This window comes from Archocentrus centrarchus, chromosome 13 (genome assembly GCF_007364275.1).
Source record: "Archocentrus centrarchus isolate MPI-CPG fArcCen1 chromosome 13, fArcCen1, whole genome shotgun sequence".
In the NCBI taxonomy this organism is placed as follows: domain Eukaryota; kingdom Metazoa; phylum Chordata; class Actinopteri; order Cichliformes; family Cichlidae; genus Archocentrus; species Archocentrus centrarchus.
Window position 1 is genome coordinate 31,349,661 of NC_044358.1, and position 24,270 is coordinate 31,373,930.

The window sequence follows — 24,270 nt, forward strand, 5'->3', positions numbered from 1 at the left end:
CAAATCTAAAATTAGTTAGTTACTTCAGATTTGTCTGTTTTGTGGGGTTTTCTGATTGTGCTATCAAACATTTTTACCTACAGGAGGTACTCAAGACACTCTCTCTCTCAATCTCAAACTTTCCTTTTGATAAAGCTCGTGGTTCAGGCTGGCTTAAGTGAGCCAGGCCCATCCTTTAGTTATGCTGCTATAGGCCCAGGTTGCTGGGGGACCTCCCATTTTCCATGCGATTCTTTGCTAAGGCAGCATGTCAATTACTTTTTGTGCTCTCTTTCTCTCCATGTGTGGCCTACCTTTCTGCAGATTCTGCAGCTACTGACCCACCAAAGTAGCAAATGCATCTCAAATGATCATCTTCTCTCTCTCCGCTTCGCCCCACATTTGAGGCAGAAGCCACCCATCCCAAGAGCGGCTCTGTTTGGGGTTTTGTTTCAGGTAAAAGGGAGCTTCTCCCTCTTGACTCTAACTTTCTATACAGGACACAGTTTCTTTCTCTGTATCAGTGTAAGGTCACCCATACAATATTATGCTCCAAGATAACTAATATTATGAACTGCTGCAAAATTAATAAAGTGCTATTTCAATTAAAACATGCATTAAAAAAAAAAACCCAAATATTTAGTAGAACAAACTGAGTCTACAGCATGCTAGCATGCAAATAATAAATATGAGGAAAAATTCTTCATTCATCCCATTTTTGGAAAATTCTTTTGTTACAGCCGTTGAAATTAATAACATAAGCAAATGTAAAAGCAGTTACAGACATAATCATACTTTAACACAGGAACTCCTCATACGCAATCAGGAGTTGACAACCAAACCTCATCTATATCTGGCATCATGATGTCATTGCACTGCCTAGCAACCAACTACCAATGGGCTAAAATGACCCATTTGTAATGTTTATGCACCTGTAACACTTTATAAAAGCGTGGCATCATTTTAATTTCATGCCAACAACATCTGATTTACAGGCACAAAACCTGGATTAGGCGTCTTATATTATGAAGTCATCATGTGGCCCAGCAACCCCTAAAAACAGATCAAACAATGCTGTAACATGGGCACCTATGAGTAATAGTAATAAAAGTAAAATGAATAATAACTGCCGTCTCTTCCAGACAGATATATTGCATGGACTGATAGCATGTGGTATCAAACATTTCCAACATCTGTCCTCATTTTCATTATTTTTGTTTTGCTGATCAAAATTAAACACAGATTACAGATCGGGTCTGAGTGGAATGGCATTAGTTTAGGAACCTGCTCAGAAATCAGAATGTTGAAGTTATCAGCCAGAAATTAAAACCAGAAACTGAGACGATCACCTGATGACGGCGCCAGGGGAAAAGTTGCTAGCCCGCTGGCATTTTGGATTTGGGCTATAAAACGGTCTGACTCAGAATACAGGAGTCTATCCCAGCTGCCGTAGGGCGAGAGGCAGGGTACACCCCAGACAGGTCGCCAGCCTGTCGCAGGGATATCACAGAGAGACAGTCAAACCTAACCACATGTTTTTGGACTGTGGGAGGAAGCCGAAGTACCCGGAGGGAACCCACGCAGATACGGAGAACATGCAAACTCCACACAGAAAAGTCCTGGCCAGACGGTAGATTCAAACCGAGGACCTTCTTGCTGTGAGGCAACAGCTCACTTCCTTTGGAGATGTTTTTCATTTTCGAGTAAATTACACTCCACCCCTCGCCGGTGCAGACTCGGCTGACACAACGTGAGTCATAACTGGTTTTGTGCAATCCCATTCACTATCACAAAAATCTTCACGAATTCAGCGGCGCTTTCTGCGATGTGGAAACAGACCCTGTAAGAACAGTGGAGTTCCTCTTTCGTGTAGCGTCTGGAGACCACAGATATGCGGACATTTACTGATAAGCTGTTTAAAGTCTGTTGAAGAATTTCATACATATTTCACTAAAGATTAAAAAAAAAAAAAAAAACACAACAGAGATCACCACATTTATTTGGATTCATCCTCTGGGGACCATGAATATCTATACAGTCCAATATAAGGGGTGGCTGTGTCTCAGTAGAGCAGGTCATCTACTAATCAGAAGGTTAGTGGTTTGAGCCCTGGCTCTCCAAGTCTGCATGTACAAGTACCCTTGGGCAAGATACCGATAAGCCCTCCAGAGTGTGTGTGAAGCACCAGTATGAATGTGTGTGAATGGGTGAACGAGGCTGGTAGTGAGAAAGGGCTATATTGGTACAGTCTAATTACAGCCCATTTATCCTATTTCAATTTGGACTGACAGAAATTTGCATCCACAGACGGATGCTGCGAGAAAGGCTCAAAGGACCACTAGCTCTCGTGTGAAAGCTTTTATGATGGTTGAAGGCTGTGTCAGGCAGTCAGCCAGAAAAATGTACAAGTACAAATAAAGATGAAAATAAACTAAAAACATCCAGGCACACATTGCCCGAGAGTTTGAGCCGTTTCAGACGGTCTTTAAAACAAGGTGCTCCGAAGCAGCATCTGGCTGGCATTACACACGAGGGAAAAATAAAACCGGGAAAGTTCTACATCCCAACCACTGACTCAAACAGAGCCCGAAATGCCAGTCTTCCATACACACAGCCAAACAGGATAGCCTATCCTGTCGCTATCGTTTGCAGGGCATCTCAAACACAGAGAGAACGAGGGGGGCCGGGGGGTCAGCAGAGGACGGGAGGCCTGTTTCATAATCTCACTTCCCACAGATGTTCTGAGAGTGCTCCTCCTCTTCCAGTATGTGAGCCGTCGGGACTGGAAGTTTACCGTGAGGAATCGTTGGAGGAGGAGCAGACCAGAAGGAGGAGGAAGAGGAGGAGGACTGGGGAAGAGAATGAGGCAGGGACGAAGGCGAGAGGAAAGGGGAAATGATCTGGGAGCAGGAATTTCTGTCGAGTCTCTCTAGATTAGCAAACAAGTGTACTACAAGAGTGATGGGAAATTTTAAGATTACACTCTTCTGTGTGTGACCTGACCTTGCTGAATGAAAGGCTCCATAATGTCTTATTCTGTCTTTGCGTAATCTTTCAGATGTACCACATGTTAATGTTTGAGTTATCTATTACACGATGTTCAGACAGCATCCTGTGTCCGTGGCAAATAGATAACTAGCCTCTATAAATATTCAAGGTTTACAATCCCCTCTCAATCAAAAAAACAAAACAAAACAAAAACATGCAACCTGCTGCAATTTGCAAAAGTAAATAAAACTCAAAGACAGCCTAGTTGTGTGCACTTTGATTTATTTCAGATTTCTACAACACTACCAGGTGTCATATACTGCTGAGAACAAAAAAAGTCTGAGAGTGTCATCGAGAAAATATTTTCTTTAAAACCATAATCCCATTTAAAAACACAGCCTCAAACAAAAACATGAAGCTGGGATTGAAGAAAAAAAAAAAAATGTGGCTCTGCCTTGTCATATCAACAGCAAACAATAGACTGCCTCCTCCACACACGCCCTCACTCTGAGTGACATGTCATCAACAGCTCGAGCAAGCGGGGACACATGAGTTTAGTGTTGGGAGAAATCTAATTTATGAGTTCAATTCAGTCACAGGAGCGATTCAGTGATTATGAGAAGACGGGAGGAATTCAGGAGCCGGCTGCTGTTTCCACACCATCCACCCTCTGTGCTCAGGTTGTAATCCTGTCGATGGCAAAAAGGCACCGCTGTGCGTCATAAACACGGATGGTGTTCAACAAACATGAGCACCAGCATCGCAACCTGAGCCAGGACCCTGGCTCCACGTGTAAAGGTCAAACACAGTGGGGGTCTTATGCAATCCTGCCCAGGCTTCTGTGATTAAGCCCTAAGCTGTTTTCACGCATGAAATTGGGAAAATGTTGGGATTATCAGATCTGGACATTAGCCCAAGTTGTCTTTTCTCACATGTAGCACACAGTAGCACATAGTCCTCATTAGTCACCTTCTCACATCAGCTCTGTTTCATTTAGGTGAGGGTGTAGCCCGTGCAGAGCGTGCTACATGATGACCATTCGTGGCTGTTCTCACATCACAACCCGACTTTTTTACTAACGAGCCGGCAGGTTAAAGACCTGCGTCAGATGTTTACATTCTGACACGCAACGCTGGATAAGATCTAGAAAAGTCCAGAGCTGCAGTGTGTGTGTGTGAAAAGGCCCCCAGGGCCTGCTTCTTCTGACAGAGGTTTTTTTTTTCATTTAAATAAAACAACCTTGAAGATTCTGGTAGTTGTGAGCTTTTATACATCAGTGAATAGTGTTACCGGCAGAGTATCATTTACATTCACAAAAAGAGACTCCATGCAGCTGAAAAACCCAGATTTCTTGCACCACCTGAGGCTAATAGAAAGCTCCCAGAAAGGCTGTCAATGATGGAGCACATTCAGTTTTGCTTATATGTGAAATAAACAGGAAACCTTTTTTTTTATACAGAAACATTTAGCATTAACTTTTTATTTACCCTCTTTCCAATTGTAAGCCTTAAAAAGGTACAGTCAGTCGTTTTCTGAGCTTATTTAAAAAAAAAAAAAAAGAATACTGTACTCATAAATATACACTGACAGTGTATAAAGTGTGTAATTTTGCCTTCCATAAAATTGATGCAGTCTCATAAACTCTGATTTAATCAATGAAGAATAAATAGGAGTGGGCGCTCGTTTGTGGAAGCCAGCATGTTCCACCACCATCTTGAACACAGTGACTGAGATCGACATCCCCGCTCCGCCTAATCGTGTTTTCATGTATGTGGCTGAAGACCGGCCACATACATGAAAACAGCAGCGTTTACAGACAGAAAAGTTCAGGATGTCCTCAACAACTGACCTCAGTATCGCTGTCATTGGTCAGAAGCGAGCTTCACTGACTCATCGACTCGTATCAGACTCCTTTCGAGTTTTACAGCCTCCTCTGGGGTAAGTAAACATTGACGCTTCTCACCCGACAATGACAGATGAGGTAAACAGCGGACCAGCAGCCTACACAACAGGGAAAAACTCCGGCGCCACTTTGCTATCTGAATGCACTCACTACAGATGAACGGCAGCTAGAAAGTTTGAGGGGTAAAAACGTACAATTCAGCAAACTATTTGACACTATTTTTTCCTCGTTTATTCCTAAGTGTTGATGATATTCAAATATGTTAAAATATAGCTTCTTTTTTTTTTTTTTTTTTTTTTTTACACAAACATTAGTAGAAACATGCTGGCTGTCCACAGTCATTATGGGGCACAGTCTAAATGTAATGTTTTTGATCTCTCATGGCTGACTAAAACATGTTTGTCCTACAGGAGCCACCGTAGATGAGATTGTGCCCACAAATTGGGAGGCGTAAGAAAACAGGACTCAGTTGACTGAAGACGGCTTGTGGACGTTTCTCTTGAGCAGCCACTTAATTTGGGGTGGCTGTAGCTCAGTAGGTAGAGCAGGTCACCTACTGATCAGAAGGTCAGTGGTTCAATTCCTGGCTACTGCTGGCTGCATGCCAATGTATCCTTGGGCAAGATACTTAACCCCAAGTTGCTCTCCGACCATTCTGTTGGAGTATGAATGTGAGTGAATGTTACATAATTAAAAAAGCACTTAGCTTAGTTAATTAATCATGGAAGTGCTTGTATGAATGAGTGTGCATGGGTAAATGTAAAAACGTGTTGTATAAGCGCTTTGAGTGCTCATATCTGAGTAGAAAAGCGCTATATAAGAACTAGTCCATTTACCATTTACCATTAATGTTTTAATGTTTTATATTATGGGTATTTTATACTGATTATTGCTGTGACTTATATTGTTGCATTTACAGTATTTTGAGATGTTTTTGAGTTCATATGGCTTCTATTTTGGCCAGGTCTCCCTTTTAAAAGAGATTGCAATCTCAATGGGTCTTCCTGGTAAAATAAAGGTAATTATAATAATAAGAAGAATAATCTGCAATTCTCTGATATTTAATATGGAAGTCCAGAGTTTGAATGCAATCTGTAGACTCTTGCAGCATTTTTATTTTTAAACAGAACTCATATTTCCAAAAACTAAATTCAGAGTACAGCTTAGCCCAAAAGATGATGTCTACACTTCAGCCACATCTGCCTTATATTAGTAATGAGGGAAGTGACTTTTGTGCCATTTCCTGTCACGGTCACTGGCTGTTAATCTGTCAAAACACTGAAATGGTGACACTGTCATGTCATCTGTGTGGGAGTTCACACAGCCTTTAGGAAATGAGGCTTTGAGTTAAAACATCAGCTGGTGCTGGGCGTTAGTGTCACATTTAGCTCACAATATTTTTAATGCTGCATCGATTAAATTCACTTTGCTCTTCCTTTTCTCTCCATCACACGCACAAGAAAAAAAAAAAAAAAAAAAAAAAAATCAAGGGATGATTGAGCAAAGGCCAGTACAACTGGTTCCCACATGAGGATGACCCAATTAGCCAACAGTGAGACTTTGTACTTTGTGTTAGTGTTGAATGAGAGTGCCAGCTGCCTAGAACTCCTGGCATTGGCCGAGGCAGCTTGCCGGCATCAATAAATCAACGGCCTATTAGCCCCTCACAGTGCAGCCACTCTGACCAGCTGACAAAGTCAAATGACGAGCAATTAAATCACAGGTAAGAAGAAAGTGATCAGAAGGCCAAAGAGCAAAGATCCACCTCGAGGGAGTCTTTAAATTGGGGAACCTCCGTCACTGCATCCGCGGAGGGGGGGGGGGGCAGCATCCTTTGCGCTTCCCTTTTCCACACTGAACCAAAGCGTTATAACAAGCCCTCAATCAATTACTTGCCAGCGCGGCACAGAAATCCTTTCTGCTTCTTGGTATCTACAGAAACATCTTCTTTTCCACAGACTTGCTTTCAAACAAAGTGTTATTGATACAGTGTTGAAAGCATGTGAAGTTCGGCCTGGCAAGCCCCAATCAGCTCTTCTGTGGAAAGTGCAGCATTGATATGCTGATCGTAGTCTGGCTGTGTCCACTGAAGGCCCAGTGCACAGCGCTCAGGGGGAGAAAGAGAGGAAGCATCTTCTGCCTGCTAAATGAAACGACCCTCACTCAGCGACTCCCGTCCCCATCCTCCGCCTCGCTTCAGCGTGAGACTAAAGCATTCTTGGCAATTTGGTTCCCATGTCAGTCCTGGAGACATGTCATCTTCTGGTCACTTCATGACGGTGGCCGAGAAAAGACAGTGCTCTTGGATATTTCTGTCTCTGCCGCGCTGTCGCACATTTCATTTCAACATTAGTGCTGAGAATAACTCAAAGCCAGTGATGTTCAATCATGAGAAAATGACTGTGGAAAACCTCAGCAGGGCCAAATGAGAAGGGGCAGAGTAAATTCGGCAACTCTTGTCCTCACTGGATTTAAAAGCGTCGTGGGTTGAGGAGGCATCCTTAGTATGGGAGTGGAGCAATTAATCTTAGTTACAGTACTATGATTATCTGACACCAGTTATTTAGGTGTGGACAGAGGACGGAGCTGGGAGCACTCATGACAGACCATAGTGTCTGCTTAAGCTTCACCCATGTTTCCAATGATCCTGACTCTGGCACGATATCCACTGTTGCCTTTGGTCCTAAAAGTCTTTTTTTTTTGTTTGTTTTTTTTTTTTAATTAGAGCAGAGCTAAGAAGCAGCACCACCTTAAAGATGGAGTTTAAGAATGTATTTAAAAGCTGTATGTTGTCCCAATCCTTTTGCAATATTTCCTTCCTTTAATTCAACCTCTAAGCAAACCCAACAGAGGACAAGAACCCAGAATCTACATCTGCCACTTTCCCCAAGCAACACAGCAGACATAAAAACTGCTGTTCTCACTTTGGAGCTACCAGTATAAATGAATCACGATTCAGACGCCAGCGACAGGGGCTGGAGCCGCTGCTGAGACCTGTCCAGCTATTCTACTATAAAAGGGTAAACAGCCATGGGATGGAGGAAGGAATGAAAACAGGAAACACGCAGGCTGTGAATGCAGCAGCACTGTTAATGCTGAGGTGAGGCAGAGGAGGCACGGTCATTGTGGCTGACGCTCTCCGGGGGGGTGGGGGGTTGCGGGGGCAGGCGCTCAGTCAGGCTTCCTGTCTTGGCACACCCTGCACTGCCCATTTCCTGCCTGCCTGCTGAAAAATGCCCAAATCCACTGCATCCCCGCCTTCAGCTAAAACCTTGCTCAGTCAAGCCAGACAGGGAGCAGCTCAGACTGAACACTTCACTCTGTCTCCGTTTCCTGCCAGATCCCTCCAGGTGTCTTTGTGTGAATACACTCAGACCTTTAGGAATACTGATAATTAAAATCAGTGATATAAATGCTAATGAATGATCTAAAACAACAACAAACAGGATCAAACGCTCTTGTGCAAAAGTCATGAGCCACCCCTCATTTTTATCCCATCTGGCAAATTTATACATAATTTATGTCACATACTTTAAGCCAGTTAATGCTGACATTTACTTTATGACTTTTTAAACATTTTGTTTTTAAGTCTCTGGGGAGTTTTTAAAATGTATTTATTTTTGGTAGTTTGTGTCCTCGACAGGTAACAACTGCATCTGCTGCTGACAGTTTTAAAACTATAGTAAAGTCAAACAGTAAAGTCGTGGGCTAGTAAATGAAACCGATGAGCTGACAGAAGTGAAGGGGAAGTGCAGATTTGGAGATAAGTTTTTGTGGGTTTGTCCTTATAAGAAACCCCTGTTACATACACATATAATTTGATCCAATTGTTTAATCCAAAAATACAGATTACGGCAAGTTTAAAGTTTGCATGCAGCAGTATGATGCAGTGATGTGTAAACACCTTTTTTTGTAAATCATCATTTGGACTATACCTCCAGTCAGCATGGTTCTTGTGCAGCTGGTACGTGACTTCAGGTTTCACTGACTAAAAATACCCACCTGTTTTAGTAAAAATACAACTCCCCTCACGGTTCAATACGCACAACCAAAAACTGTAAGCTAGCCCTACCATGGTGCATTTCACACAAACAAGCAGCCTCCACAAAAGGTCACAACAGCATGAAATAACACTTTTTACAAATCCATTCAAAACTTGGATAATAACTGGAAAAGCATTTTTGGCTCAGACATTTTTCCAAGTGCGACTCCACCCGACCGAAAAGGTCACTGCTCTGAACAGAGCCCTCTGTGTTGCTTGTTTCAGGACCATTTTATGTGTTGCATCGGACATGAAAATTGGCTCCCGTGCAACGGTCCCTCCACGGCTCTCGAAATTCAGCCCAGCTTGCACTGAAGCAAGGAAGGTATTGTGCGCTTGGGTGTACACGCAAGGAAAGACGGAAATTACAAACCCATGCGTGTCACACAGGTGTCACCGGAGGCACTGGGGAAGTGCGCATATTGATCTGCACCATTATCAACCCAGTGAGCTGAATCTGGAATGCAATTTACAATTTTGTCATTGAGTGAAGGTGGAACCAGCCATCAGCCTGGTAAGGACATGTCAGTCATGTGCAGGCCTCTGAGGGTGTAAATGGGAGTTTGTTTTCCACTGAATGCACCGAGTATCCACTGTCCCAATAATAACAGGGCATTTGGTGATGCAGATGAGCCCAGTGGGATGACGCGGTCTCATAAGAGCCTATTAAAAAACATGCAAACATACAGCTCCGGGATGTTAGGGGAGTGTGATCTAACAGCACTGGGCTTCTGTCGCTGAGGGCAAAGGTGGAGGGCAACAGCTGGTAAAGTCACACATACGCTGAAGGCCAGGCTCCAGCATAATTAAGCTCTCAGTTCTCTTCATCCCCATGGCAGGTTTATGAGCCCCTGCTAAACTGCTCACCAGCCCTCTGTGAAAACGTGTCAGCTACTCAGCTCAACTTCCTCGAGGCTGGTGACATCATGAAGACGCATCATAAAAGCCACATCTGCGCACCTCAGCTCAGCCCACCTGCTCACAATGCATGAGCATCGCAGTGTTCGTTTGTGTGGGTGTGTTTAACCTGAAGAAGGTGACTTATGCAGAGATTTAACACCAATTATTAAATATCCTCAAGCAAAAACATTTACATTTGTTCAAGAAATCTTTCTACCAAAACTTTAAAAATTAGGCACAGATTACATCACCTAATCAATAATACGAAAGAGTGACATTATCTGTGATGTGTTGTTTACTTTTTCCAATCCCCGAAGGGTTAATGGGAATGTCAATGGGAATAAATCACTAAATCAGTTAATAAATATCAAAATAGATGACAAATGATTAATAATTTCCGCTCTAGTCACACAATTAACTGTGTTTTTAAGACTCTTCTGATAATTAAAGCTAATAAATTTGCCATTTTTTGATGTTATCAGAAAAAAAAAGTTTGACCCTCAGCAACAATGGGACATTTATTCAACTGCTTGTCAACACAAATTTCTAATCAGCATTAGGCATGTAGACATGGTCAAGATGAACTGCTGAAGTTGAAACTGAACATCAGAATGGAGAAGAAAGGTGATTTAAGTGATTTTGAATGCAGCATGGTTGTTGGTCTGAGTATGTCAGAAACTGTTGATCTGCTGGGATTTTCCCCACATAACCATCTCTAGGTTTTACAGAGAATGGTCTGAAAAAGAGAAAATATCCAGTGGGCAGCAGCTCTCTGGCTGAAAATGTCAATGTCAGAGGAGAATGGCCAGACTGCTTCTAGCTGAGGTGACAGTAACTCAGATAACTACTGTTATAACCAGGATATGCAGAAGAGCATCTCTAAATTCAGAACATTCGGATGCAGCAGAAGAGCACACCAGGTGTCACTCCTGTCAGCTAAGAACAGGAAATTGAGGCTTGGGCTCTTAAAAATTGGACAACAGCAGACTGGAAAAACGTTTTCAGATCTGATGAGTCTCGATTTCTTTTCTTTTTTTTTGCGTTTTTAGCCACAGCTGCTTTTGTAGACAGTGGAGAGAGACAGGAACTGGGGGAAAGACAGAGGGGAAGACACACGGGCAAATTGGCGACGGGCTGGGATGCAAACCCGCGCCACCCGCACCACAACATGGCATGTGCACGTGGTCGCCGGCCTCACCACCAAGCCACCCAGGCGCCCATGAGTCTCGATTTCTGCTGCAATATTCAGACGGTAGGGTCAGAATTTGGTGTAAACATGTATGCATGGATCCATTGTGCCATGTATCAACTGTTCAGGCTGCCGTTGGGGGTGTGGGGGATATTTTCTCTGTACACATTGGGCTCATTAGTACCAACTGAGTATTGTTGCCGACTGTGTTCACCCCTTTATAACCACAGTGCAATGATCTTCTGATGGCTGCTTCCAGCAGGATAACACACCATGTCACAAAGCTCAGATAATCTTAAACTGGTTTCTTGGACATGACAATGAGATCAGTGTACTCAAATGCCTTCCACAGTCACCAGCTTAAGGAGATTCGTATCATGGATGTGAAGCAACTGTGTGATACCATCATGTCAACATGAACTAAAATCTCTGAGGTTGCTGAATCTGTGCCATGAAGAATCAGGGCAGTTCTGAAGGCAAAAGGAGGTCCAACCTGGTATAAGCAAGGTGTACCCAATAAAGTGGCCAGTGAGTGTATATTCATCTGAAGAATAAAAGCTGATATTTCTATAACTTCATCAGAAATTTTACTCCCTAACTCTACCGTGCATCACCACATTAGCTATAGTGGCAACGTACAGTCTGCAGACTGGGAGTCTCATTTATCTTGAATTTGTTTTCATACCACTACATGCCAAAGAACCACAACACAGTGGACAATAATATGCAGAAAATCCTTGCGGGGAATACATTACACTTTCCCACTATTTTTTTTAAGGGGTTCATCTAAAATAACCTGTTAAATGCAACTGAATGATGATCCACTAGGAGACTTTCCATCACTACACCTACACCATGTCTGCAGTGTGTGTGCCCTGACTGACTTCATGTAGGCAGCTGAGTTTTTTCCACCCTCACAACTGAGAGAGTGATTTTCCTGTTCAGGTTATCACGAGCCCATGAGGATCTGGTGCATCTTTACACCATCAACTCTCTCTGTGCTTATTGTTCTTTCAGATGTTTCCTCAACAAACCTCTCAACAGTCTCACCTGGTTGAGGATTACTGGAGAGTGGACTCTGGCTGGGGTTTCACCAGACACCCTCCCCCACTTCTATACAAAGGCTAAAAGTGCAACCCCTCCATCCATCCGTGCTGGCTGTGAAAGGACCTCTGTGACATCATTCACATCACTCTGAGTTAAAGGAAGGTGAGCAGATAAAATGTGGAATTGACTCCACATCCACAAACAGTTTTTAAACTCATCTGCTTGTGATGAAAATGGCCAAAAATCTCAGTGGACTTTAAATTCACACTTGTTGCCACCTGTCCGTTGACTGCACACTGACACACTCAGTCTTGCTTTTAGGTTTGTCTCCACATGGGGTGTCAGCAAGATCCCATAACTGACATTTATGGCACATTTAAAGTATGCCTGCAGAACTTTTTCCACTAACCTGCACAAGGAGACTGACAGAGTAGACATTTGCAGGTCTCAGAAGCACAATATTTTAAAGCCATATGTGTCAGTGCTTTCCTTTTCTTACAGCTCTTGCACTAGAAATTTAAACTGTCCACAGAGTAGGCTACATTAAAAAGAAACGTGTTCTCAGGCTCTTATTCTCACCATTTCCCAACTAAATGCAGCTCTTCTTCCACTCAGCAGACCCCCCCCCCCACCACCACCACCACCACCCCTCCCTTCCCCCTTCAAGGACCCTACGACCCCAGTTTGCAAACCACTGGAATAAACACCGGAGACCTCCAAGCCTTCACAACAAAACCCAAACTTCCCACGGCCACTCTGAGCTGCTATGTAACGGCAGACAGCAAGCCCCTGCTTGCACTGAGGCTAACTTGCATGTATTCACCCTGGTGTGCGTGTTCAGGAGGACTTCTTGGACACCACCCCCCACCTCCACAAAAACATGCAAACCCGTGTATCTGTTGCTTTCTCCCCCCCCCCCACCAGGCCTTAGCTTAAATAAAGAAAACCTAAACGGGACTTACGATTTTGCTCAGATCCATGATCGTCCTTTCAAGACGGCGAGCGGAGATCCTCGGAGCCGAAGAGGGCTCTGCTGGCTCTATCCTAACACGCAGTAATTAGTAACGGGGAAGCGACGGAGGCAACGAATGCATTTGGGAGGAGAAGGGGGAAGGTGGAGAGGGCCGTTAGCTCAACATGTGTCCAGATTTGGTATTAAAATGCTCCTCTATTCTTCCTTCCTTCCTTCCGCACCCCGTCTCCTTTTCTCTGCGAGAACTACGTGATCTCTAATCGGCGAGGACTTCCAGCATCCGACCCGGCGAGGAGCTGAAGCTGTCTGGGAGGAAAAACCCGGAGGACTACCGCTGACAATAGGCGCTCATTTCACCGCTGCTTCACTTTAAAAAAAACAAACCCACCCTGCTCATATGAATCAGCCCACATAGCTGCAAACACCGAGACAGTGGGCTACCTTTATTTTGCAAATAGCCCGCTCTCTTGTTAGACAATAGTAGCATGGAGCCTGCAGAGTGGGATGGCTCAAACACGGTGGTTTTCAAGCTGGGGTCCGGGGAACCGCCGGGGGTCCTAACAAAAAAGAGGGGGAGAGTGGGGGGGTGCAAGGAGACTCCAGGAAATGAGAAAACGGCACAACTTGCACTGTCTCCCTTCACTAGTAGGAGTAACAAATGATCACCTGATCTCAGCTGCAGCAGGAGACAAAAGACCATCTACCCCCCCCGGTTAAAGCATCATCTTCCTCAGTTTGATGATCAGGTCATTTGCAAGAAAAGGTGTGGGAACAACAACAAACAATGCATGTGCACTTACATGTAACCAAAATCACAAACGGTTGTAGAAAAAAAAAAAAAAAAAACATATTAGGAAACATGGCATTATACTGTAGAGCCACTACTGTGACAATATTTCCATCTGTTCCCATTAGTAGTGAAGCCTTTTTCTTTGACTGCAATGATGGTGAGGCCTGGAAAAAAAGAGCAACTTTCAGAGATGAAAAAGTGGGAAAACAGCTCAGCTTCCACCAGGAGAGCAATCCTGGGTAACTGATGCCCCCATCTGGCGTCTCTGAGAGTTATTCTGTGTTTGTGTCAGTCTGGGGGGATTTGAGCCTTATAAGAGTTTACAGTTTTGCCACATTTCTCTACATACATTGCCTAAATGTTGCACACTATTGCTGTTACACTACAACACACGCTACACTTTATTTTAATTTATTAGATTTTGTATATTGTATAGTTCTTAAATTACACTGCATCTTCCCTTCCTAGCTTTGTATTTGTATATTGTATTGTATACTGAATATATTGTATAGCATTTAAGTTGAATTATATGACACTGTATAGTACTAGAGAGACACCATCAACCAGAATCAAATTCCTTGTGTGTGTAAACATACTTGGCCAAAATAAACCTGATTCTGATTCTGAAATGACAGAAAAATGTCATTCTGACGTGACATAGGAAGTAAAATACAGGTGTTACTAATCCCATGAATTAAGGCTATGCACCAAACCAGTTTCTCTTATAAAAACAGCAATAAGCCAAAACTTTTTTTTAAGAGGTTCATCTAAAATAACCTGTTAAATGCAACTGAATGATGATCCACTAGGAGACTTTCCATCACTACACCTACACCATGTCTGCAGAACCATGCCCACACCTGACTAACTCCATGTGGGCAGCTGAGTTTTTTTCCCCTTCACAACAGAGAGCGATTTTCCTGTTCAGGTTCTCACGAGCCCATGAGGATCTGGTGCATCTTTACTGTGCTTATTGTTCTTTCAGATGTTTCCTCCACAAACCTCTCAACAGTCTCACCTGGTTGAGGATTACTAGAGAGTGGACTCTGGCTGGGGTTTCATCAAACACGCTACCCCACTTCTATACAAAGGCTAAAAGTGCAACCCCTCCATCCATCCATCCATCCATCCCGAAGGTGCTCTGTTGGATTGAGATCTGGTGACTGTGGGGGCCATTTGACTACAGTGAACTAATTGTCCTGTTTAAGATGATCTGAGTTTTGTGACATGTCACAATGTCACAATAATGGAAGGATCAATGCATTCAAGTTGTTCACACCAATTTCTGACCTAAACATCTGAATGTCACAGCAGAAATCAAGACTCAGTAGGCCAGATGTTTTTTTCCCAATCTTCCGTTGTCCAATTTTGGTGAGCCTGTGTGAACTGTAGTCTCGGTTTCCTATTCTTAGCTGACAGGAGTGGCACCTGGTGTGGTCTTCTGCTGCTGTAGCCCATCTGCTTCAAGGTCTGACATGTTGTGCATTCACAGATGCTCTTCTGCATACCTTGGTTTTAACAAGTGGTTATTTGAGTTACTGTTTCCTTCCTATCAACTTGAAACAGTCTGGCCATTCTCCTCTGACCTCTGACATCATCAAGGTATTTTCACCCAGAGAACTGCCGCTATACATAGCTACGTGCATCGAGTTGCTGCCATTTGATTGGTTCATTAGATAGTTGCATTAACAAACTGTTGCACAGGTGTACCTAATGAAGTGGTTGGTAAGTGTATATAAACAGCCTATTTTTCAACTTCAATTCATATTTTGGGAACAAGTGTGCACTCAGCCACAGTCGTACAAAGTGTCAGTTTGATGCCAATAACTAGATTGTATATGTGCATCTAATAAACTGGCCAGTGTGTGCATGATACTGTGCACTTAGTCTCTTATCAACATGTAATACCATTAGGGAGGCATCTGATTGGTCCCTAATTCATTTTGCTTCATAACAACAACAACACAAAAACATCCAGCCAGAGTCATAAAGAACAATCTTCAGTGAAAAGAAGCACAGTGCAGGCCCCACAGAGCCCTGCTCCCAACATCAACGAGTCAGTCTGGGATTACATGACAGAAGACCAGGAAACAGCCAATAAACCCACAAGATCCATTTTTAAATCCAGGCCAGGCTTTCAATCACAGGGCATCAGCTGACCAACCATGGCCAGGACAGGACAGCCACGATAATCAATATGTTACTCATTAGTCTACTGGGTGTGCGCATTATACCTCCAGGCTGTCTAAAAAAAAATGCCGGCTATTTTCCACTAAGTCTCTTCACTTCCTGGTACGGCGTGGGCCCTTCGCCGAGCATTTCTCACATACAGGAGTCCCACTCTGTCTCTGCCTTCATTTTCACTCAGCAACACTCCTCTCCATTTTATACAGTCTGACCTGCATTAAAAGACATCTCTCTGAGTTTCAGTCATTGCCTTACCTTAGGCGTATGAAGTAGGTGTTTTGTCAAATAAATCAGATGGGGGATAGAACTGCTGACTAAGTGCAGTTCAATAAGGGCAGGCTGGTTTGTGCTGTCAGCATACATCATGTGCCATCTTTTCTCCTACATTATCCTGTTCCATAAACCTCCCACAGTCCACTTCAGCCATGATGTCACTTTGCACCTTCCATACTAAGGTGAAGGACAAAAAGTAAAGGTTTGACTAGCCTGCTGATTATTTGTGTTAAGCTTACTAATCAGACTCCTTCACATAAGAATCACATGATACAGTCCAAATGCCTTTTAATAAATATCTTCTTTCACAAGTCTTTTTTTTTTTTTAGTTCTGTCAAAAAAAAAAAAAAGTCAGTTAATATATAGGAAGTAAAAATGTGTATTATCTCTTTTCAAGCAGGTGTAGCATGGAAGAAATAGTTGAGAGTTCTTTGGAGTTGCAAAACCAAAAAACAGTCAGGGGTTAAAGTCCTCTAAATTACTCTTCTTTGTGTTACGACACAACACTTCCTGGAATAACTGTCCTGAGCGGGAAAAAAAAAATCCCTACATAGAGTGGCTGTTTATTAAAATTCAGGAGTTTGTGGTGCGTTGCATTTATTGCCAAAGTCATATATATTTAACTAGAAACTTATTTGATTTCAGTGAAATTCAAAATGGACTGAAAAAAAAAAAATGTAACAGCATTTGTCACTCGTTCACAATAACGCATTGTGACTCATGCGCTATTAACGAAACAGGAGACTGGAGCCTACCACCCACATCTTCATCATGTGTACGTATTCTTGGAGCAGTAACCTGGGAGATTTTTAAGCACATCAATTCAGAGGGGCGTACTATGAAGTGAGATCAATGGGTTATCGAGCTAAGCTTTCGGTGTCACCGGGGCAACATATGCTCAACACACAATCCAGGTGGGAGCAGGTTATGGTCCAAGGTTTGGTTTAAAATCATGCTAGAAATCAGCAGCACTCAGCATTAAAATAAATATATTAACTCGAGCTAAAATGTTTCATTTTACGACTCTGTGTGATTAATAATTTTCTGCAGCATTATTTTCGTCTTATTTGGCAACAGTGTGACAATTTTACTGCTACATTTTTTTTGAGGTTCTTTTTAAATTTTTGTTACCATTTTATCATCATTATCATCTGCTAATGCTGCTGACTGGAGTATGCGGCACTCATAGGGTCCACTTTGTGCAGAATAAGAGTCGTATAACGCGCGGAACGCCCTTTTTTATGTGAGTGACGCACAGAACCTGAAGCAGAAAACACGGCTTAACAGAGAAAGATGATAATCACTGTCAACACGTCATCTCGGACTGGGGTTTTAGGTTTTGTCAAGCTAGCTAATGCCAATAAAGCCTGACTTTGTTGAACTTTCTTCAGGTTCACAGAGAATTTTCAGCCTCAGACATTTAGGCCCAGTTTCCCGTACAGGGATTAAGTCTAATCCTGGACTAAATATTTTTTCCTATTGTCGTCTTCATTGACTTTTTCCTTTTAGTCTAGGACCATGCTTAATCCATGAACGGGAAACCGGCCACTTGTCTATAGGAGACCTTTGTTATTGTGTCAGCCATAAATAAGCTTTCATTTTCATTCTGACACCTGGCATGTGAGTTGGCATGGTGAGCATTAGTGCTGGACCTTTATTGAGGCTTTATTGTTGTTCTCCTGATAATATTATGTAATTTAAGCAATTAACCAAACATGAGGAAGAATTGACAATGTCATTTTATTTAATTTTTTTCCAGAAGAAGAAGATCATATTTCAACCATATCATTGCCTCAGTGCAGAATGTTTTTATCGCATATCCGGACAGTGTTGCATTACCTGACCATTAAAAATTAGACAGCTCAAGCTGAAGCGGGCCAATTTCCACACCACGCTCTTCCACCAATGATGTAGTTTTCAGTCTGACTTCTGACCTCTGCTGCGACTGAAACAAACAAACACTCCGTCCCAGCCTTCCCCCTTTTCACTTTACTGTGCCGTAAAACACAGAAGGAAACTCCAAAACAACCTGTAACTCAGAGCCATTGTTAATGCCACCAGAAACTCATCGGTGCACTTTGTTCCACTTACTAACCTGTCACTCACGTCCAGCTCTATTATTCCACGCAGTCAGTGCAATGAGGCCACAAACCACCACCTGCTGTTTCTGCTGCTTCAGTGCTTTTAATGGTCTCGCTTTCATGCTTGTCTGCGCGTATGCCACATGCATGCGGATATCCCTCGATAACTTCCCGTGCATTTTGAATTGCAGGAAGTCAAAAAAAAAGGCACGCAGGACTCAAGACAATGAGGAGCTGAGGGGAGGAGAAGGAGGCAAAGACAAAAGACAAGGGAGAAAGAGAAGCAGGAAGACAGTGATTTAAAAAACAAATGCCTGTCTACAGCCACCCCTGCTGAGTCCTGCTTGTGCCCAAGGGCCATGATCTTGGGCCTTCCCTGAATTCCAAAGCTGCTATAACACCAAACTGCATTAAAAAAAAGTCTGCAGGCCTAGGAAAGAGGACTTGTGTATTAGAGCAGGTTATTTACTCCCTAGAAATAAACCCAGTATTGCTCAGGCTCTACTAAAAAAGTAGCTCAAGGTAACAGCTAAGTGATGCAAACGTCCAGCTTCTATTACTCCAAATACCAGGAATAGGATTGCAAACTTAACCAAATCAACCTTCACACTGGCAGTTCGGTTTGACTGAAAATAAAGGAAACAGTAGTGTACACAGCCCAATCAACAGTCAAACATGCATGCACTTTAATATTCAGATACAAACAGGAGTGCCCTCAGTACAGACAATTAGAGGGGAAGGAGGAGGCAGGCAGACAGTCTGATTTTAAGGCCTTCATTATGCAACATGCGTACAATGTGGTGTCACTCAGTGGCTCACTCTGCATAACCCAACTGAGGAGCTGGTGGCCCAGAAATGTTCCTCAAGCACTAATTATGGTTCCTATTGGTCCATAGATTACTACCTACACCAGCTTTCAAAGGAAAAACCTCTTCTGGCCTCTGGGAGCTCAGAGACTTAGAGCTGGCATCTTGGATATTTTGGAGCCTCAAGATAAAAGATTTTAAAAATGCATACTGGTGTTCATCTTGTCATTTACTCGCTTGTTTTCCCCACAGCTTTGAGAATACCACTCAACTCAAACCAAAACACAGAATGATGTTTCAGACGAACTCCCCGGAGATTTAATCCGCCTAAACTCTAAATGAAAGAGTCAGCTGCTGTTATGAGGCTAAACATGTCATTAAAAGTGCCATGTGGTATCAGGTTGCCCTGGTTCGTGCTTTTTATAACTCTGAGTGGACATGATAGAGAGGATTTTGCACACAACAGAAGAGATAGGGCAGGAAGTTCTCAGGATGAGTGCGGTTTGAAATCCACAAAATTCATTCACGTAAAAAAAAAAAAAAAAAAGAAAAAAAAGAAGCAGCTTTTAATTTATGCCTGAACTTGTCTAAATTAACAGCAGATGATTATGGAGTCATTTTTTAAGATGTTGTTTAACTCACTGATTCCCAGCCAGGGTAACAAGTACCCCTTGGGGTTCCTTCTGCAATAGAAAGGGGTTACATGGCTGGATAAATTCAACTAGTCTGGAAAAAACAGAAGTTCTCATTTAATTAAATAGCTGAGTGGATCAGTGCAGAATTTAGCTGAAGGGTTAAATGTCAGTTTAAAGTAATGGATAAGCTGTAGAAAATGGACAGAAAAATCAATCCGTGAGGGTCAAATGGTGAATAAATGGTTGCTAACAATTGGAAATAGCTGTATGGCTAACAATTGAAATTTTAAGCCTGTTGCATGAACAAACTGCTGAACCTGCTAACAGTTTGAGCAGCACTTAAATGTATGTTAGCCAACAGTGTGGATAAACCACTGAAAGTATTTGCTAAATATAACAGCGAGCTAAAAATATGAAAAGGCTTTTACATTATTTAACTAAAATTATGGCTAGTTAAACTTTTAGCCAACATTATGATAAAAGCATGGATAAACCGTTGAGATTGTTAGCTATAGTGCTGTGCAAAAGTCTTGAGTCACCCCTCATTTCTTTATATTTTGCTTCCAAGCAGCCAGACTTGCTTGTAATTTTTTTTTTTTTAAAAGTGCTCTTGAGCAACAGTTCTCCAGGCTTTCTGAAGGTCGTTCAAAGGTTTCGTTGGACATCGGCTGCTTTTTCACTCATTTTCAGTCCAGTCCTTGTAGCTGACCATTTTAACATGTGAATGATTCAAGCATTAAAAAAAAGGGGCATAACACAACAGATGAACCAATTTAAATTGTATCTTTAGGCACTTTGTTACTTGCAGCCTGTCGTAAAAACATGTCATTTGTTCACAATTATTTAGTTGAATCTATGAAAATCCCATAAGATAACAGTTTGACTGGCATAAAATAGTAATTTAATTTTGTCCAAAGAGCGATTAGCCAGAAACTTGACATATCTCACAGTGGCCTGCAGTGTGCCCTTAAAAACTGTGGGGAAACTGGACGAGTGGAGGACAAAAGAAGACGTGGAAGGCCTACAAAACTATCTACAGCAGATGAACAGGACCTGAAAGTCATGCCTGTAAGAAACATGAAAAATGCAGCAAAGAGCTGATACAGTATATGAGAGATGCCTCTGGCCCTTCAGTTGATCTATCTGCTGTTCACTGAAGCCTCATCAGAAATGGTCTCAGTGCAAGGGTGGCTGTCAAGAAGCCATTCTTACGGAAAGGAAACGGGGAAAGGCTGAAGTACATTACAGTACACATTACATGTGAACTGGACTAAAAATCAGTGGCAACAGGTCTGATGGGAGTGATGAATCCAAATTTGTCATGGTTTGGGGCTGCATTTCAGCAGCCCCAAACAGAGAACAGAACAAAAGGCAGCCAACAGCCAAAGAAGAGCTTTGAATGTCCTTCAAGAAGCCTGGAGAACTCTTCCTGAAGACTACTAAAAGAAATTACAAGAAAGCTGCCAAAGAGAGTTCAGGCTGTGTTGAAGAATAGAAGGTGGTCACACCAAATATTGACTTTCAAGCTTGTTAGAACTGTACAGGCTCCGGTTTTGCCTTATATACTGCGGACGATTCTTTTTGATACACACTGCATAACGAAATGAGGGGTGGCTCCAGACTTTTGCACAGTACTGTATATTATGGATAAACTAATGAAAAATGTTGCCAAACGTAGATACAATTCTCCAGTTTCTCTGTGAAATGAAGCTTTACATTTAACATGGGCTCATTAGTACAAACATCAAGGGTTTCCCCAAGTGCACTGCCTGCTGGGAAAAGCTGGTGAAGAGAAATAGAAATATCCAAGTCAAGGCAGGCGGAGAAATACGGCAGGCAGACTGTTGGTTTTCCATAGAGGTGAAAGCCAGCCACCCAGCAGATTTAGGCAGCTTTAGAGCACAACAGATCAGATGAGATTATCTCTCGTTGATCCGCTGTAAAGCAGACAGCAGATTCATTGATTCCTGCACCTCCTGCTGCAGCTCTGGATCCTGAATCCAAACTCAAAACTCACAGCTTTACAGGGCGGAAACTGACACCCTTACTATGAAAACAGATGAGAGCGTCACGCTTCAGGCTAGTCACTGCTGACAACAGATCAAACTTGGGCTTGTTAAAGCTTGCCTGAATATTTTCACCCTCCTTAATGGCAGATACATTAGAGCGGGACAAAAATACTTTTCTGCTCAGACACATTTCCTTTCCCTTCAGTTTCCTCGGAAGCTGGAGAAACTATGTGCATGTATTATGTTGCGATGCTGGCACCTTCCAGAGGATGTGACCTCAGGAGCCTGACAGTGGCCCAGTGACCAGGCTTGGCTCGAGATGCACAAGACTACGCATGCGTCTCTCCCCAACTCTAATCCATGCTGCTGCTGCTGCCGTGATGGGTTGGGGTGGGGGGGGTCAAACTGGCTGAGACCATCTAGAAGCAGTGAGGTCAAATACCTGCTGTGCACATTTAGGCTGAGTTGACTGTACTGTCCGATTTTAGCAGCAGCAGCAGCGGCTGTGGATGGGAAAAGCATGTTGCGGCACTACCATGCTGCCTTGATTCATCTGACCTACTTTCTCCCCCCTTCCCTCTCCTGTGCCTGGTCTGGGGTGAGGGGAGGGGAGACCACCAGGCAGGAAGCAGAGGGCTCCATAGCATAACAGTAGCGTGCATCTATTATATTATATTATATTACATTATATTGCTGACGCAACATTCATTATTCATTAGCTGCCATGAAAACTAAACACAAGAATGGAACAGATATCATCTATCCATCATCATCATCATCATCATTCCTGGTCCTACCTTGACTGTAGGTCTGCACTTTGCATACATGATACATCTCCACTGAGGCCCCTCATGTGTGTACTTAATGCAGCAGATAGGCTAAACAGCAGAGTTATCTGAATTCAAAAGGCCACTGACCCACATTTCAACAGCTCTTTTGTTGTACAGTGGGCTCATTTGTATCTGCTGATCTCAGACAGACGTGTGGGAAAGAGGCAACAATGTGAATCAAAAGCATGCACAGGGTAGGCCTGATTGAACTGTCACATAATGAGTCATGTAAAAATAAAGGAAAATCTGGCTCCTGTGTCATTTCTTCTCTCACGTCAGATAATTCTTTTTTTTTAATTACAATGCTTTTTAGTTTAAGCTGACGCGACTTTTTAAACCTCCCACCAGCGGCATAAAGCGGCTCTCAGCCCGGACCTCCATCCCACGCTGTCGGCAGAATGATGTTGTTATATGATTGACCTCCTGAGATCCCTACCTGCACTCTCTCAAAGTTTTCCCTCTCCAGCTCCAGGCTGTTGGCCCCTCCAGTCCGTCGGATCACTTTGGGGATAGCGTTGGGGACTTGCTGCATGGAGCTTTTTACTCGATCCATTGTCGTCTGTGACAGAAGCGAGGAGGAAGAAAAACACAGCAGCGAAAGAAAGAAAGGATTTTAGCTTATTAACAGGCTCCAGTGAACTAAACTCCGAAACTGCGCTAACTATGGCGGGCAGCCGTCCATGCTGCGCTGCTGGACCCGTCGCCCCCCGTTCACAGGAGCATTTGGCCTCTGCGTCCACCACCCCACCAGGCAATGACAGAAGCAGCCTGTACCGCACCAGCGTAAAGTCCGCACAGGGTCAACAAGAAGCGCTTACTTCCGCTTTCACTTTTCAAAGTAAAGTTTCCAAATTACCACATTCCAGAGAGAACGTAAATTACACGTGATGTGGTGCAGGGAAATAAATTCAGCTGTTACATGTGTTTAAAATCACAAATAGTGCAGGGAATACAGCCTTTTTGCGTGACGATACACTCACAGGCCACTTTATTAGATACACATTTCTGCCAAGATTTTTACCTGCTTTAGCAGGTAAAAATTTCATGGCACAAATTCAACAAGGTGCTGGAAACATTCCCAGGTCATTTTTGATCCATGTTGACATGATAGCCTCACACAGTTGCTGCAGATTTGTCAGCTGCACATGATGGGAATCTCCCGTTTCATCACATCCCAAAGCTGCTCTATAGGATTTAGATCTGGTGACTGTGGAGACCATTTGAGTACAGTGAACTCATTGTCATTTTCAAGAAACCAGTTTGAGATTATTTGAGCTTTGTGACATGGTGCATTATCCTGCTGGAAGCAGCCATCAGAAGATGTGTACGCTGTGATCATAAAGGGATGGACATGGTTAGCAACAATACTCAGGTAGGCTGTGGTGTTTAAATAACGCTCAGTTGGTACTAAGGGCCCCAAAGTCTGCTAAGACAATATACCCCACACTATTGCACCACCAGCAGCCTGAGCTGTTGATACAAGGCAGGATGTGTCCGTGCTTTCATGTTATTTATACTAAATTGTGACCCTACCATCCGAACATCACAGAAAAAAAAAAAAAAAAAATCAAGATTCATCACACCAGGCAACGTATTTCCAGTCTTCTGTTGCCCAAGTTTGATGAGCCTTTGTAAATT

The 24,270-nt window shown here is 43.0% G+C and overlaps 1 protein-coding gene across 3 annotated transcripts in view; it reads right to left on the reverse strand.

Annotated features, from left to right (window-relative positions):
* hip1 (huntingtin interacting protein 1) overlaps positions 1-23,394 on the reverse strand; it is a 49,255-nt gene extending 25,861 nt beyond the window's left edge. For 2 of the 3 annotated variants that reach the window (XM_030744478.1, XM_030744477.1), the window contains exon 1: positions 23,069-23,394. In XM_030744478.1, coding sequence (XP_030600338.1) covers positions 23,069-23,185 — 117 coding nt within the window. In that variant the 5' untranslated portion in view covers positions 23,186-23,394. Of the gene's footprint in view, positions 1-13,010; positions 13,486-23,068 lie in introns of those variants that run through there. The other variant, XM_030744479.1, reaches the window with a different exon arrangement.
* Between the last annotated feature and the right edge of the window lie 876 nt (positions 23,395-24,270).